Source organism: Oncorhynchus tshawytscha, linkage group LG22 (genome assembly GCF_018296145.1).
Source record: "Oncorhynchus tshawytscha isolate Ot180627B linkage group LG22, Otsh_v2.0, whole genome shotgun sequence".
Classification (NCBI taxonomy): domain Eukaryota; kingdom Metazoa; phylum Chordata; class Actinopteri; order Salmoniformes; family Salmonidae; genus Oncorhynchus; species Oncorhynchus tshawytscha.
The window spans coordinates 29757307-29774346 of NC_056450.1; the positions used below are offsets into that span (position 1 = coordinate 29757307).

Genomic DNA, 17040 nt, shown 5'->3' on the forward strand with positions numbered 1-17040 from the left:
GATACAGGATGCAGTGATGCATATTAAAACTGTCACCTGTGATAAAACGTGCGCCTCTACGATAGACGGCATCCAAAGGTTTGTGGTGACTCCATTTATCGGAATGCAGCAGTGACTACTCTTAGTCAAGAACTGTCAGGAAATCTAGTTATATAAAATAAGCCTACTTTAAACCTCAGCTAATTAACTAGCTCATCCGTATGTTTTTTAAATGTCAGATTATTGTCAATCCAAAAGCCCAGATATTTATAGGCAGGAACCTGCTCAATGAAAGAACCATCCAATGCATAAATGATTAACCCAGTGGTCACCAACATTTTCTGAGTCAAGATCACTTTCACGGTAAAAAAGCATGCCAAGCTCTATCGCTTAGATTATAGTAGGTCTAATACATTATCACAACATAGCTATGCTTGGCCTGACAATATTGTTCTTCTGAGATCAGATTACATTTGAAAACTCTGATAACAACATTTTGATAACAAAATATATTTGCTGGTGTAGCACTTGCGAGGCACAGCTGAGCATACATTTGGTCATAGTGCTTTCAAGACAACTGGGGACACGGGGAAAGAAATCATGACATCAGTGATCTCCATGTCGGAAAGTCAGAGTTCTAGAAAGGTGCTAGAATTTCCAACTTGGAATTTCGGGTTGGATGACTGATCAAAACTACTTTTCAACCAGTCGGATGTCGTTTTTTTCAGAGTTCCCAGTTGTCTTGAACGCACTGAAGTCGAAAGTTGGATATTTCTGAGTTCCCAGTTGTTTTGAACATGGCATTAGTCTCAGGGGAGGGAGGGACAGAGCAGCAGAAGGTCCATCTGTCATTGTCCCTGCTCTCTCCTTCCTTTCCTCCAGTGAGACTGATCAGAGAGAAGGGAAACTGTCTTCCACCTGATGGCGAAACTCGAGTCACACTGCATCTGCCTCATGCACAAATTCATGTTCTTCCTATGACCAGAAAAAGTGAAATATTCTTCGATAGTAACAGACACGACAAGCTGCTAATAAAAATAAAAATGGATGGCTATCGATACACTTGGCTACTCATTCACTGCAGCTGCAGAGCGAGTTGAAGTAGGGAGAAGAACATTTTATGTTTTGTATCTGTGTTGACAGTGCTGAATTCAAACTTAGACATGAACTCACTCATAAAAACACCAGCTCTTTGCTGTATTTTTTTGACAGTCTCTCTCTGGCTGGGTAGTTTGTCTTTTCACATGAATAAAATGGTTCAACATGGGAACACTTTACCTACTCAGTGGGCTTCTGAATCAATTGCAGCGAACGCCAACAGCGCAACAAGAAACGTAGTTACAAAAGTGCAAGCCTTTATTGATGGCTTTTCTACAGAGATGTTTGGTGATTGACAAAGAATGTCTTGAAGATTGACAGGTTGGTGACCACTGGCGTAAGACATCTATAGTATTTCTATGAGAATCAGAAAACATCATCCATTTAATTTTTTGCTGCATTAAGTACACATATTAAATCAACAAAGAGTTTCTGCAAGGCGACACAATCGGATTACAGTTCCAACATAGCCTGGTCAGTCTTAGGGTGAAAAGCATACATAACAGTGTCATCTGCATACAGATGAATGTTGCAGGTTTTGCAGATAGACCAATATTATTTATATATAGGACCAGTCAAAGGTTTGTTCACACCTACTCATTCTACTCAAGGGTTTTTCTATATGTTGTTTATATCTTCTACATTGTAGAATAATAGTGAAGGCTTCAAAACTATGAAATAATACACGTGGGATCACATAGTAACCAAAAAAAGTGTTAATCAAATCAAAATATATTTGATATTATTCAAAGTAGCCACCCTTTGCATTGATGACAGCTTTGCTCCCTCTTGGCATTCTCTCAACCAGCTTCATGTGGAATACTTTTCCAACAGTCTTGAAGGAGTTCCCTGATATGCTGAGCGCTTGGCTGCTTTTCCTTCACTCTGCGGTCCAACTCATCCCAAACCTGTAAGAACTGACGCTGGAGATGAGAAGCAGGTATGGAGAGTGAACATTTAATTTACACAGACATGGAACAGGACAGGAACAGCGTCAGAACCGGGTAAAACAGAGACATATGACAATCAATGCAGAAATGGGGAGCTGAGCTGGGGAACAGACAGATATAGGGGAGGTAATATCACGGTGATTGAGTCTAGGTGAGTGCAATGCATCGCTGATGCACGTGATGAGGGAAGCAGGTGTGCGTAATGATGGTGGCAGGAGTGCGTAATGTAGGGCAGACTGGCGCCCTCAAGCATCAGGGAGGGAGAGTGGGAGCAGGCGTAACAATACATCTCAATTGGGTTGAGATCAGGGGATTGTGGAGGCCAGGTCATCTGATGCAGCACTCCTTCACTCTCCTTCTTGGTCAAATAGGCTTTACACAGCCTGGAGGTGTGTTGGGTCATTGTCCTGTTGAAAAATAAATTATATTCCCACTAAGTGCAAACCAGATGGGATGGAAAATCGAGGATTTCTACATATATCACAGACAGTGTCACCAGCAAAACACCCCCACACCATCACACCTCCTCCTCCATGGTTCATGGTGGGAACCACACATGTGGAGATCATCCGTTCACCTACTTTGCGTCACAAAGACACGCCGGTTGAATGCAAAAACCTCACATTTGTGACTCATCAGAGCAAAGGACAGATTTCCACCGGTCTAATGTCCATTGCTTGTGTTTCTTGGCCCAAGCACTTCTCTTCTTCTTATTGGTGTCCTTTAGTAATGGTTTCTTTGCAGCAATTCAACCATGAAGGCCTGATTCATACAGTCTCCTCTGAAAAGTTGATGTTGAGATGTGTCTGTTACTTGAACTCTGTGAAGCATTTATTTGGACTGCTATCTGAGGTGCAGTTAATTCTTATCTTCTGTAGCAGAGGGAACTCTGGGTCTTCCTTTCCTGTGGCGGTCTTCATGAGAGCCTGTTTCATCATAGCACTTGATGGTTTTTGCGACTGCACTCGAAGAAACGATAAAAGTTCTTGAAATGTTCCGCATTGACCGACCTTCATGTCTTAAAGTAAAGATGGACTGTCATTTCTCTTTGCTTATTTGAGCTGTTCTCGCCATAGTATGGACTTGATCTTTTACCAAATAGGGCTATCTTCTGTATACCATCCCTACCTTGTCACAACACAACTGATTGGCTCAAACACATTAAGAAGGAAAGAAATTCCCCAAATTAACTTTTGACAATGCACAACTGTTAATTGAAATGCATTCCAGGTGACTACCTCATGAAGCTGGTTGAGAGAATGCCAAGAGTGTGCAAAGTTGTCATCAACGCAAATGGTGCCTATTTGAAGAATCTCAAATATAAAATATATTTAGATTTATTTAACACTTTTTTGGTTACTACATGATTCCATATGTGTTATTTCATAGTTTTGATGTCACTGTTATTCTACAATATAGTAAATATTAAAAATAAAGAAAAACCCTTGAATGTCCAAATTTTTGACTGGTACTGTTTAAATAGTAAAGAGGATAGGTAACTTGACTTGACTCCATCAGAAAGCACAAATTGTGTCCTGTCTGACAGATAGTTAGTTCCCAAACCATTTACAAGATGCCTAGTTGAGGCCCATTTCAGAGAACCTTTGAATGAACAGTATCAAAGGCCTTGGATAGATCTATAAATATGGCAGCACAGTAATTCCTATGATCTAATTTAATATCCCCATATTGTTATTTATCCTCTTGCTGTTTTGCACCCCAGTATCTCTATTCTCTACTTGCGCATCATCATCTGCACATCTATCACTCGTGTTAATGCTATATTGTAATTATTTTGCCTCTATGGCCTATTTATTACCTCACCTCCCTACTCTTCTACATTTGCACACACTGTACATAGATTGTTTTATTGTATTGACTGTACGTTTGTTTATGTGTAACTCTGTGTTGTTGTTTTGTCGCACTGCTTTGCTTTATCTTGGCCAAGTCGCAGTTGTAAATGAGAACTTGTTCTCAACTGGCCTACCTGATTAAATAAAGGTGAAATGAATAAATAAAATATATCATTTAAGACAAGTATAGCTGGTGAAATGTTGATATGTCCAGGTCTAAAACCAGACTAGTACACATTAAGTTTTAAATAAGTTATTCGCTGAGATTCTAATATTTTTGCAAGGCAAGATTAGAAATGGGGAAGTAGTTACCTAGGTCAGAAGGATCTCCACCTTTGTAAAGGGGAAGGACATGCACCGCCTTTCAGATCTTAGGGATAGCACCAGAAGTAATTGTTATATTGAAAATGTGTGTCAAAGGTTCTACAATTTTTTGTTTTTTTATTTGACCTTTATTTAACTAGGCAAGTCAGTTAAGAACAAATTCTTATTTTCAATGACGGCCTAGGAAGGGGGGCAGAAACCTGCAGTAGAAAGGGATAAGCAAATCAGCTACTGTGGATTTTTTTACATAAATTTTTTGCAAGGCACTTAATACACAATTCAAATGAAATGGTTCAAATTCAGAAGATAAAAAAGGTTTAGACGTGAATAAAGGACTCCCTCTAGTGGAACTTGAGGTATTTTCAGAAACCATTATTTCAAATATAACAGACAAATGTAATGTTTGTCTGTTATGGGACCAGAGGATGTCAGAACCTGCTGGGCGATGGGAAGGGTGGAATTTATTTTTCAGAGATTTGACCACATTCCAGAATTTAGCTGGATTTCCACCACTCTGAAATACACAATTCAAGAAGTATGTTGACTTTGCTTTTCTAACCAGAGTACGACATCTATTTCTCTGGCTTTATCCCAAGCTGGTTATTCTCATGGTCATTATCTGTGTGCTGTCTGCTGAGTGGCTGACTGAGCAAGTGCAGGTGTAGAGGGGGGAAAGAGCGCTGCTTGATATTTTGTTGCTGTGTGTGCATCGCTTCACACAGCATGGGTTTGGGTGTGTGGAGGCACAGGTGTGGAGAGCTGCAGAGCATTCAGTCAATACGGCTACAGAGCTTTGGCCGATGTGATCAAAGCGGGATACAATAACAGGATCTCATGCTTAACATTAGGAATTGCATGGCATCGTATCACCACACATCTTTAGATAATGGGAGTTCCTGAATGGCCCAGATAAATCAAAACCAAACGTCTCTGGGGCTTTTCAGTCACAATCAACAAGTGCAAGGTATTTTGGAGATAAGGAGTCTGGTCAAATACAGCAATCAGTCCCTGGGAGCAAAGCATACAACACACACACACACACACACACACACACACACACACACACACACACACACACACACACACACACACACACACACACACACACACTAGGAGTTAATGGAGGGCTCCCTGTGAACACCACTCCTCCTTATCTGCTAAAGGCCACAGGAGTGGCGTAGGTTTTTTTGTGGCTTACGTGTGTGTAAGATGATAGCCAGTGTTCTGTATGAGTTAACCGCATAAGGAGGATGGACACATTAAGGGCTTGCTTTACACAATGAACTCCTAATGGCTAACTGAGAGTGTAATTCATCTATGAAATCAGTGTCAAATTGAGATGAGGAAAATCAGTTTGTGATCTATCCCTTTCTGTAACCTAGCAGAAAGGATATTGAACGGGGCGGCACTCAAAAGGTTAGTGTAAAACCTTCCTGTCGACCTTGATAGTCTGTCAGTGGAAAACTTCTACTCAGCTACATGTACACAAGGCCTGCCAAACACCACACACAACTCAAGAATAGAGCAGATAAATGCACCTGTATTCTGTCCAATACTATTCAGATAAGCAATGACTAGCACAGGGGGTCAGGATGTCACGTTCTCAATCAACTCCAGTAGCTGCTGATGTCAAGTGCATTTCTAGAGTGCACCTTGTCGAGGAATGGAATGTCTTGACTCAGATTATCTATCCCCCTTTTCCACCTCCTCCTCCCTCTCTTCCACCTCCTCCTCCTCCTCCTAGTCTTCCTCTTCAAAATATTTGATCAATATACACTGCCGGTCAAAAGTTTTAGAACACCTACTCATTCAAGGGTTTTTCTTTATTTTTTATATTTTCTATATTGTAGAATAATTGTGAAGACATTAACATTATGAAATAACACATAAGGAATCATGTAGTAACCAAAAAGTGTTTAAAAAAATCTAAATATATTTTAGATTTGAGATTATTCAAAGTAGCCACCATTTGCCTTGACGACAGCTTTGCACACTCTTGGCATTCTCTCAACCAGCTTCATGAGATAGTCACCTGGAATGGATTTAAATTAACAGGTGTGCCTTGTTAAATGTTAATTTGAGGATTTTCTTTCCTTCTTAATGCGTTTGAGCCAATCAGTTGTGTTGTGACAAGGTAGGTGGGGTATACAAAAGATAGCCCTATTTGGTAAAAGACCGAGTCCATATTATGGCAAGAACAGCTCAAATAAGCAAAGAGAAACGACAGTGCATCTTTTCTTTAAGACATGAAGGTCAGTCAATACAGGGAATTTCAAGAACCTTTAACGTTTCTTCAAGTGCAGTCGCAAAAACCATCAAGCGCTATGATGAAACAGGCTCTCATGAGGACCGCCACAGGAAAGGAAGACCCAGAGTTACCTCTGCTGCGGAGGATAAGTTCATTAGAGTTACAAGCCTCAGAAATTGCAGCCCAAATAAATGCTTCAAGTAACAGACACATCAACTGTTCAGAGGAGACTGTGTGAATCAGGCCTTCATAGTCGAATTGCTGCAAAGAAACCACTACTAAAGGACACCAATAAGACGAAGAGACTTGCTTGGTCCAAGAAATACAAGCAATGGACATTAGACCAGTGGAAATTTGTCCACATTTGAGATTTTTGTTTCCAACCACTGTGTCTTTGTGAGACGTGATGTGGGTGAACGGATGATCGCATGTGTGGTTCCCACCGTAAAGCATGGAGGAGAAGGTGTGATGGTGTGGGGGTGCTTTGCTGTCTGTGATTTATTTAAAATTCAAGACACCCTTAACCAGCATGGCTACCACAGCATTCAGCAGTCATATGCCATCCCATCTGGTTTGGGCTTAGTGAGACTATCTTTTGTTGTTCAACAGGACAATGACCCAACACACTTCCAGGCTGTGTAAGTGCAATTTGACCAAGAAGGAGAGTGATGGCGTGCTGCATCAGAAGACCTGGCCTACACAATCCCCCGACCTCAACCAAATTGAGATGGTTTGGGATGAGTCAGACTGCAGAGTGAAGGAAAAGCAGCCACCAAGTGCTCAGAATATGTGGGAACACCTTTAAGACTGCTGGAAAAGCATTCCAGGTGAATTTGGTTGAGAGAATGCCAAGAGTGTGCAAAGCTGTCATCAAGGCAAAGCTGGCTATTTGAAGAATCTCAAATATAAAATATATTTAGATTTGTTTAATACTTTTTTGGTTACTACATGATTCCATATATGTTATTTCCTATTTTTTATGTCTTCACTATTATTCTACAAAGTAGAAAATAGTATAGATAAAGAAAAACCCTTGAATGAGTAGGTGTTCTAAAACTTTTGACCAGTAGTGTATATGTATTTTTATATTAAGAATAATAATTTCTCTTTCTTCTCTCTCTGTGTTTTTATAATTTTACATCACATCCCAAGAGTCTGAATCTCACCAGAGAAATCATTTGAGCGAGAGCAAACAGCACCCCTGTGTCATTATGTGTAGCCCACGTATCTGATGCTCCAAAAAAGTACAAAATGTAAGCCACTGTGGCATTTGCTTGATTGATGCCGAAAAGCATTTAGCCTCACTTGATAAAAAACATAAAATAATTAGCCAATCAGCATTGAGCTGATCTCAGCAGTGGTTTGTCCTGGTGCAGCAAAATGCACCCCAAGGGAGGCCAGTTTAGATTTGGCTTCACACCAATCAAATTACATCCTAAACAAAACTTCCTTTTCAGATAAACTTCTGTTTCTGGTCTGCTTGTGCTGATGTCCTGCAGTAGCTAGCTTGCTAAATCTTCCCTTTCCTAAGCCATGGATGAATATGGGGCTTATGACTGCGATTCTGATCTAACCATAAATTAATATATTGTGCCACTGGCCTGAGACAATTGAAGTTCAATTGTAGCCTAGATGTAGCATAGTAGGCTGAAGTTAACTAGCTAGCTAACTTAGCTGGTTCATTGTTGCCCATGCGAGGAAGTTAGGCTAGCAAGCATTTAAGCTAGGTAGCCCATGACAACAAAAACAAAAAGTGTACTGTATGACACAGCCATAAACCGTTTTGCCAACATGAAAGAGAGGCCCATGGCATTGGTGTTCAACGAGTCTACATGTTGGGTGAGGCAATTAGCTTTTTTTTACTTGCACACGCACAGAAATCAGTACCATGGACACCCACATGATACAGTATTTAGCAACATTGATTGGACTAAATAGTTTTGCTATTTTTAAGTTTGTTTTCAGTGTAATAAACTAAGCATGTAGAGCCTTTTTGATTTGATGATGTATAAATGGTGCTAGAATAGCGGAGGTAGTGCGTCTGTTGTCTTTGGTCTAACTTGCGGTAACTCTGTGGTTATAAATTAGTAGTTGATTAGTAAACTGTAGAAAACATGAACTTGCTTGACTATGCTGCAGGTCATGTAACTGTTGGTTACATGCAATATTTTCATTGTGGACTTCACTGGACAGATGCTGCTCTGCGGTTTTGTGATGAAACAAACGTATGTGTAGTTAAATATATTCCGCCACTGTGTGACTGTTGTCTTTTTGTTGTCACAGCCTTATTGTATATCACAGTGGCATATGAACAAGTGGGTTATAGAGCAAACAACGTAATTATCACAACATAGGTTGTAATATGGCTTTTTTACTAGCTTGGCTTCCACAGTGATTTACCCATGTACCACAACTGCCTCCTAGTCTTCCTCCACAGTTTTACCTATGTACCACTACTGCCTCCTAGTCTTCTTCCACAGTGATTTACCCATGTACCACTACTGCCTCCTAGTCTTCCTCCAAAGTGATTTACCCATGCACCTCTACTGCCTCCTAGTCTTCCTCCACAGTGATTTACCCATGTACCACTACTGCCTCCTAGTCTTCCTCCACAGTGATTTACCCATGCACCACTACTGCCTCCTAGTCTTCTTCCACAGTGATTTACCCATGTACCACTACTGCCTCCTAGTCTTCCTCCAAAGTGATTTACCCATGCACCTCTACTGCCTCCTAGTCTTCCTCCACAGTGATTTACCCATGTACCACTACTGCCCCTAGTCTTCCTCCACAGTGATTTACCCATGCACCACTACTGCCTCCTAGTCTTCCTCCACAGTGATTTACCCATGCACCGCTACAGCCTCCTAGTCTTCCTCCACAGTGATTTACCCATGCACTACTACTGCCTCCTAGTCTTCCTCCACAGTGATTTACCCATGTACCACTACTGCCCCCTAGTCTTCCTCCACAGTGATTTACCCATGCACCACTACTGCCTCCTAGTCTTCCTCCACAGTGATTTACCCATGCACCACTACAGCCTCCTAGTCTTCCTCCACAGTGATTTACCCATGCACTACTACTGCCTCCTAGTCTTCCTCCACAGTGATTTACCCATGCACCACTACTGCCTCCTAGTCTTCCTCCACAGTGATTTACCCATGCACCACTACTGCCTCCTAGTCTTCCTCCACAGTGATTTACCCATGCACCGCTACTGCCTCCTAGTCTTCCTCCACAGTGATTTACCCATGTACCACTACTGCCTCCTAGTCTTCCTCCACAGTGATTTACCCATGCACCACTACTGCCTCCTAGTCTTCCTCCACCGCTTCCTCCTCCTCCATCTCCTCCTTCTCTTACTCCTCCACCTCCTCGTTCTCTTCCTCCTTATCCTCCTTATCCTCCTCCTCATCCCCCACCTCCTACTCTTCCTCTTCATCCTCCTTCTCCTCCACCTCCTAGACTTCTTCCTCCACCTCCTCCTTCTCCACCTCATCCTTCTCCCCCTCCTTCTCCTCCTCCTAGTCTTCCTCCACAGGATGAGGCATAATAGCTAGTGTTGAGCTCCAGGCGTGAAAGCTAAGATAATGACATAAGGAGCTGCTACATCTCACAGCACCCCCCTTTCTAATGCCTATTTATGTCTCCTGCAGTCCTTGTGTGTTTTATTATGCACATCTGAGCCATATGAATTTGAAATCAAAAGAAAATGAGTCTTTAGCATACAGACCCTGTGTGTTTGGTTTTGTGTGTGTGTGTGTGTGTGTGTGTAAGCCTCTGTGTGTATCTGTTTTTGTGTCTCTAAGTGTGTGTCTTTGTCAGTGTGTGTCTATGTCAGTGTGTGTCTATGTCAGTGTGTGTCTATGTCAGTGTGTGCCTATGTCAGTGTGTAAGTTTGCATGAGATAAAACACAGGCTGGAAGCAGAAGCAGTGCAGGGAGAGGGAGAGAGAGGGAGGGATTAAAAGAGAGATGGAGGGAGAGAGAGAAGGGAGAGAGAGGGGGAGAGAGAGAAGGGAGAGAGAGGGGGAGAGAGAGGGGGGGAGAGAGAGAGAGAGAGATGACTCACCTTCTCTGCAGACTGGGCTGTGCCAAAGAAGATGGGGATGAAGGCCAGCCAGACTATACAAGTGGTGTACATGGTGAAGCCGATGGGCTTGGCCTCGTTGAAGTCTTCTGGCACGTCGCGGGTCTTGATAGCGTAGATGGTACATGTGACCATCAGCAGGATGCTGTAGCCCAGCGAACAGATCATCTGCAGGTCCGTGATGTCACACTTCAGCACCCCACGCGCTAGGTTGGGGTTCATGGTCTTCTGCTCGTCGTAGTCGATGATGGTGTTCGGGGGGTCCACGGCGAACCAGACGAGCACGCCCAGCAGCTGCAGACAGATGAGGGAGGAGGTGATGGCGATCTGGGAGGTGGGGCTGATGAAGCGCGGGGCTGTCACTGTCTGCTTCCCCTGTTCAAAGATCCGGTAGATCCGGTTGGTCTTGGTGAGCAGCGCGGCATAGCTGATACACATCCCCAGGCCCAGGAAGATCCTCCGGAAGGAGCACACGCCCACATCGGGCTTGGCAATCATCAGGAAGGTGATAATGTAACACAGGAAGATGCCCGTCAGCAGCACGTAACTCAGCTCGCGGCCTGACGCACGTACGATGGGTGTGTCGTTGTGGTGTATGAACGTTGCCATGACAAAGATAGTGGCGATGATACCCAGCATGGCGAGGAACACGGGAATGACGGCCCAGGGGGAGTGCCACTCCAGCTTGACAATGGGGATAGGTTGGCACTCCGTCCGGTTGGGGTTGGGCCTCATGTCATAAGAGCAAAGGCGGCATGAGGTCTCATCATACTGGTACTGGTAACCATCACACAGCTCACAGTGCCAGCAGCATGGCATGCCCTTCACCCTCTTCTTCCTCTCACCTGTCTTACAGGGCAGACTGCACATGGAAATAGGGACCGCCTGCTCCCCCTCTGGCCACTGCAGCTCCTCCAGCTGAGAGAGAGAGAGAGAGAGAGAGAGAGAGAGAGAGAGAGAGGGGGGAGACCACAGGCCGTGGAGGTAGCACTTCAGATAAGAGGGTTAGTCGATAGGGATGAAGTCGTTTGCATCTACCTGACAGGCAAATGGGCTTGGATGCAGGATGAGATACAGGATGAGATACAGTGAGGTCCGAAATTATGAACACCCTTGATAAAGATGAGCAATGATGACTGTATAAAATAAATAATTCAAATACTGAGCTACATTGTATACTCAAATAAATTGGGAAATTATATTATTTTAAACTAATGCTTGTTTAACAAGGAATACAAATATTTCTCACAAAGGTAGAGGTAAATATTATTGACACCCCTGTTTTCAATACCTTTCAACGCCTCGCCCTGCAATGATTACGGCACTGAGCCTTTTTGTAAAATGTTTTAGGAGTTGGAAAACATATTAGGAGGGATCGTAGACCATTCTTCCATACAGAATCCGGTCACACTTCATTTAGATAGTCCGGATAGTCGACCTGTAGTTGGTCATACTATCAACAGACTATCTTTTGATAAGCAACTGCATGCTAAGGTTAGAGTTAGGTTTAGAATAAGGGTAAGGGTTAAAGTTAAGGTTAGGGATAGGGATAGGATAAGGTTTAAGGTTAGGGTTAGGTTTAGAATAAGGGTAAGGGTTAAAGTTAGAGATAGGGTTAGGATAAGGGTTAAGGTTAGTGTTAGGTTTAGAATAAGGGTAAGGGTTAAAGTTAGGGATAGGGTTAGTATAAGGGTTAAGGTTAGGGTTGGGTTTAGAATAAGGGTAAGGGTTAAAGTTAGGGATAGGGTTAGGATAAGGGTTAAGGTTAGGGTTGGGTTTAGAATAAGGGTTAGGGTTAAAGTTAAGGTTAGAGATAGGGTTGGGGTTAGGATAAGGGTTACGGTTAGAATAAGGGTAAGGGTTAAAGTTAAGGTTAGGGATAAGGGTTAGGATAAGGGTTAAGGTTAGGGTTGGGTTTAGAATAAGGGTAAGGGTTAAAGTTAAGGTTAGGGATAAGGGTTAGAGTTTAGGATAAGGGTTAAGGTTAGGGATAGGGTTAGGGTAAGGCTTAAGTTTAGGGTTAGTAGATTTTTTAGAGCATCTACATGTGGACTATCCAAATAAAGTTTTACCCAGAATCCTTCCAGATCCTTGATATCTTTAATCTGTGCTTATGGACTGCCCTCTTCCGTTCAAACCAAAGGTTTTCAATGGATCTCATGTCCGTAGACTGAGATGGCCATTGCAAAATGTTGATTTTGTGGCCAATTAACCATTTCTTTGTGGAATTTGATGTGTGCTTGGGGTTACTGTCTTCCTGGAAGATTCACTTGTTGCCAATTTTCAGGTTCCTGGCAACCAGGTTTTTGGCTAAAATATCCTGGTACTGGGTAAAGTTTATGATGCCTTGGACGTTAAAAAGGGCCCCAGGGCAAGGGAAGCAAAAAACTCCCATAACATCAAAGTTCCAACACCATATTTTACAGTGCGTATGTGGTTCTTTTCTGCTCATGCATTCTCATTTCGATGCCAAACCCATCACAGGTGTGCATGGCCAAAGAGCGTGGCCCAAGAGCTCAGTCTCTGGAATTGAAAGCCATTGAAATCCTGTAGTTTTCAATGTCTCTCTCCCTCTCTTTTTTTCCCAGCTCTCCCGTTAACCAGGTCAACTCCCATTAAGCCACAGCTTAACAAGCGACCTTATTGTTCAAAACTTAAACTTAAAAGTAAACCAACCTATTCACTTATACATTAAAGAAATACTTCTTCAAAAGAAATGCATTAACAACATTACAATTCGGGAGCAATTCAATCACTTTTTAAATATAATACAAATTAATTATAACAAGAATAAACTCAATAATTGGTTCTAACAAGGGTATTACACTCTCCCCCCACCAAAATTAGGCATGTCCTCATGACTTGTAAACACACAAGTGAAATGTAATAAGTAACCGTTTCAACTCTTAACTCTGTCTACAACCTACAACTGAGACAAACCTTGTTAGATCATTGAAAAGCAGATACATTTGTGTTTCCCTTATCCAATCTACTTGTACAGTGTGGAACAATATCTGACAACTGGGGCTATACTTGGAACTCCAGGTTTATCATAGGTAAGTAGTACAGGAGCTTTCCTTACTCTCTGAGATATTCTTATTCCTGGTCCTTCTATTTCCTCCGAAGTTTCACTTCTCCTTGAACTTCTTGTTCCTCTTCTTGAATCTCTTCAATTGAGTTAGATGCCTCATTATCATCTGCTTCAACTCCAGTTGCGACCTCAGCTTCTTGACTGGACTCTTTTGCTTCTACAACTTGTTCTGCTCTTTCAGGTCCCCCAGTCATTTGATTCCAGACTATGTCTAGGTCCAAGCTAAAAGGTTACGACATCTCTTCCACTTCTCGGCTCCTACAGTTTGTTTTAGGCACTTCATACCATACTCCGATGTCCTCATCTTCTGTGTCGAAATCCTTCTCATCTTCTGGATTCTTAACCTCTTCAACTTACTCATCATTCCGAGGAGTACAGTTTCCCAGAAACTTTTAATATCCCTTTCTCTTCCTCATTCTTTGCAGGGTCCTTCTACTAGGAGTTGGTTCTATGTTAACCACAGGTTCTAGGCGCACTTTCTGCCCCAGTGGTAGCAGGTGATTCCGATGAAGAATCTTAATGGGTCCATCTCCACTTTCAGACTTCAAACGGGTAAGTTTGACATCCGACTTTCCACCACATATGGCGTAGAAACCCAGTGATCTGCCAGCTTATGTTTTCCATGCAGTCCTAGATTCCATATAAGGACTCTGCCTCCAGGCATAAGTTGCGTGTAGCGAATCATCTTATCATATCGCTGTTTGTTTTCATGGTTTTGCTTTCCAGCAGTGCTCTAAGCAAATTTGTATCTTCGTATCAGATACATACTTGAGGTAAGTTCTCTCTGAAGAGCTATCACTCGAAAACAGATATCAACGGGCAATCTAGCTTCACGTCCAAACATAAAAAAATAGGGCGAGTAGCCAGTCGCTTCATTCCAAGTACAGTTATACGAGTGCACTAGATGCCCAATATACTGACTCAATTTGTTATTTTGTGTAGGATCAAGAGTTCCAAGCATGTTCAACAAGGTTTGGTTGAATCTCTCAGGTTGTAGATCTCCCTGAGGATGATATGGTGTTGTCCTTGACTTCTCCAACCCAAGCATATTCAGTAGCTCACGAATGAGTCTACTTTCAAAATCTCTACCTTGATCGCTATGCATCCTCTTCGGTAGACCATAATGGATGAAGTGCCTCTCCCACAATACTTTGGCGACAGTGGATGCTTTCTGATCCTTCGTAGGAAAAGTTTGAGCGTATCTCGTGTAATGATCCATAATGACCAGGACATTCTCTGTGTTACATGAGTCAGGCTCAATGGACAGGAAATCCATACACACAGGTCCATAGGTCCATAGGTCCATCACTTTGCATATGACCAAGCGGAGCAACTATCTTTGGAAGTGTTTTCCTCTGTACACAACGAGCACAGGACTTAAAGTACTCCTCTACTTCCATCTTCATGCGTGGCCAGTAGAACCGGTCTCTGACAAGTCCATATGTTTTGTCAAATCCTAAATGACCTGAGTCATCATGCAGCGACTTGAGGACCATAGTTCAGAACTTCTCTGGAAGTAGTAGCTGAGCACGATGAGTTTTGTTTGGCGGATGTGTGATCTTGTGCGTAACTCCATCTTCCATCTTTAGCTTCTCCCACTCTCTCAGGAGCAAAGAGATGAATGGATGTTTGGTCATTGTCATCCTGGTAATATCATGTTTATTAAGAGCAACCCACATCTCTCCTAAGCAAGGGTCTTCTTGTTGTGATGCAGAAAGTTCCATAGTGCTCAATCTGGACATGTGAGACTTCAGCATGCTCAAGTTACAGTATGCTTGAGGCACAGCATGCATAGAGGCTCCCAACTGATCAATCACTCTACTAGATGATCCAGGAGTTACTCTAACAACATTAGACATCTGGCACATGGCTCGGACACCAGATGCAGGAATGTCTCTCCAATCTTGTTCCACTGCAGATTGCTGATGAGAGCGGCGAGATAAAGCATCGGCATCTATGTTCTGCCTGTACTTGAGACTAAAGTCAAAGATAGATAACGCAGCTAGCCAACGATGACCAGTTGCATCCAATTTTGGGGACGTGAGGACATATGTCAATGGGTGGTTGTCTGTTGGTAAAGTTGTCTCTTGGTAAAGTACTCCACCTAACCCTTCGCGGCTAGCATCTACATGTAGAACGTATGGCAACTGAGGATCAGAAAAGGCCAACAAAGGAGCTTTTGTGAGGTTTTCCTTCAATGTCTCGAATGCCAATTCACACTTCTCATCCCACCTTGATCCACATGGTTCTGAGGGGTTGAGGTAGGCTTTCTCCTCTTCCTTGGACTTTCTTACTTTCTTGGCAGAGGGAAGATATCCGCATAAGAGCTTATTCAGGGGGTAACTCACTTTAGAATAGTCTTTGACAAATCTTCTGTAATATCCACAGAATCCTAGAAAAGAACGCAGAGCAGTCACAGTTTCAGGTCTTGGCCACGTGGTGACAGCTTCACTCTTTGACGGGTCTGTAGCCACTCCATTCTGGGATATGATATGTCCAACATAGTTGACATATGTGCGGCAAAACTGACACTTGTCAAGGAACAGTTTTAGGCCTTCACTTTTCAAGTGGTCTAACACCTTGAGTAACCTCTGCTCATGTTCCTCCAGCGTCCTTTCAAACACAATTAAGTCATCAAGTTAAAGAAGAACTTTGAGTAGGTTCATGTCTCCAACTGTCTTTTCCATGACATGTTGAAATGTTGCAGGTGCTCCGGACACACCCTGTGGCATCCTCTCAAATTGGACAAATCCAACTGGACAGATAAATGCTGTCTTCTCTTTATCTGTATCGCCCATCGGAATTTGATAGTATCCGAGATCTAACACACTGAACCATTTGCTCCCACTCAAACATGTAAGAGCATCCTCCACACGTGGAACTGTGTACTGGACTGGAACAGTGCACTTGTTGAGGGTCCTGTAATCAACACACCTGCGTATGGTGCCATTCTTTTCCCTCATCACCACAATAGGAGATGCACAGGGGCTTCTCGACTCAGATATGATCCCTGAACTATTCAAGTTATTAAGTTGCTTCCTCATATCTTCAACATCAGCTGGGGACAAGCGGCGAGATCTCTCCCTAAATGGTTTGTCTTCAGTAACTCTGATGGTGTGGTGAGTACTCTTTGAACAACCCACGTCAAACTCATGTGTTGAGAACACTTCTTTCCGTTCCATCATCTTTTCACATAACCTCTTCTTCCATCCCTCAGGCACTGAAGAATCTCCAAAGTCGAATGAAGAAGACATCAGTCTCTCAGATGAATCCTGCTTACTTTTCAATGGAACACCTGGAGCACATCTACAGGAAACAGATGAGCCATAGGCGTACCTCGTTTCAGGGTGATCTCCTTTGTCGAGACATTCCTGACAGTAAGAGTGATTCTTCTAGACGACACAA

General features: G+C 42.7%; 1 protein-coding gene across 2 annotated transcripts in view; it reads right to left on the reverse strand.

Annotated features, from left to right (window-relative positions):
- Window positions 1-17040, reverse strand: part of LOC112222287 (metabotropic glutamate receptor 7) — a 120682-nt gene that overhangs the window by 22643 nt on the left and 80999 nt on the right. For both annotated transcript variants that reach the window (XM_042304061.1, XM_024385041.2), the window contains one exon: window positions 10527-11462. In XM_042304061.1, coding sequence (XP_042159995.1) covers window positions 10527-11462 — 936 coding nt within the window. The remainder of the gene's footprint in view (window positions 1-10526; window positions 11463-17040) is intronic.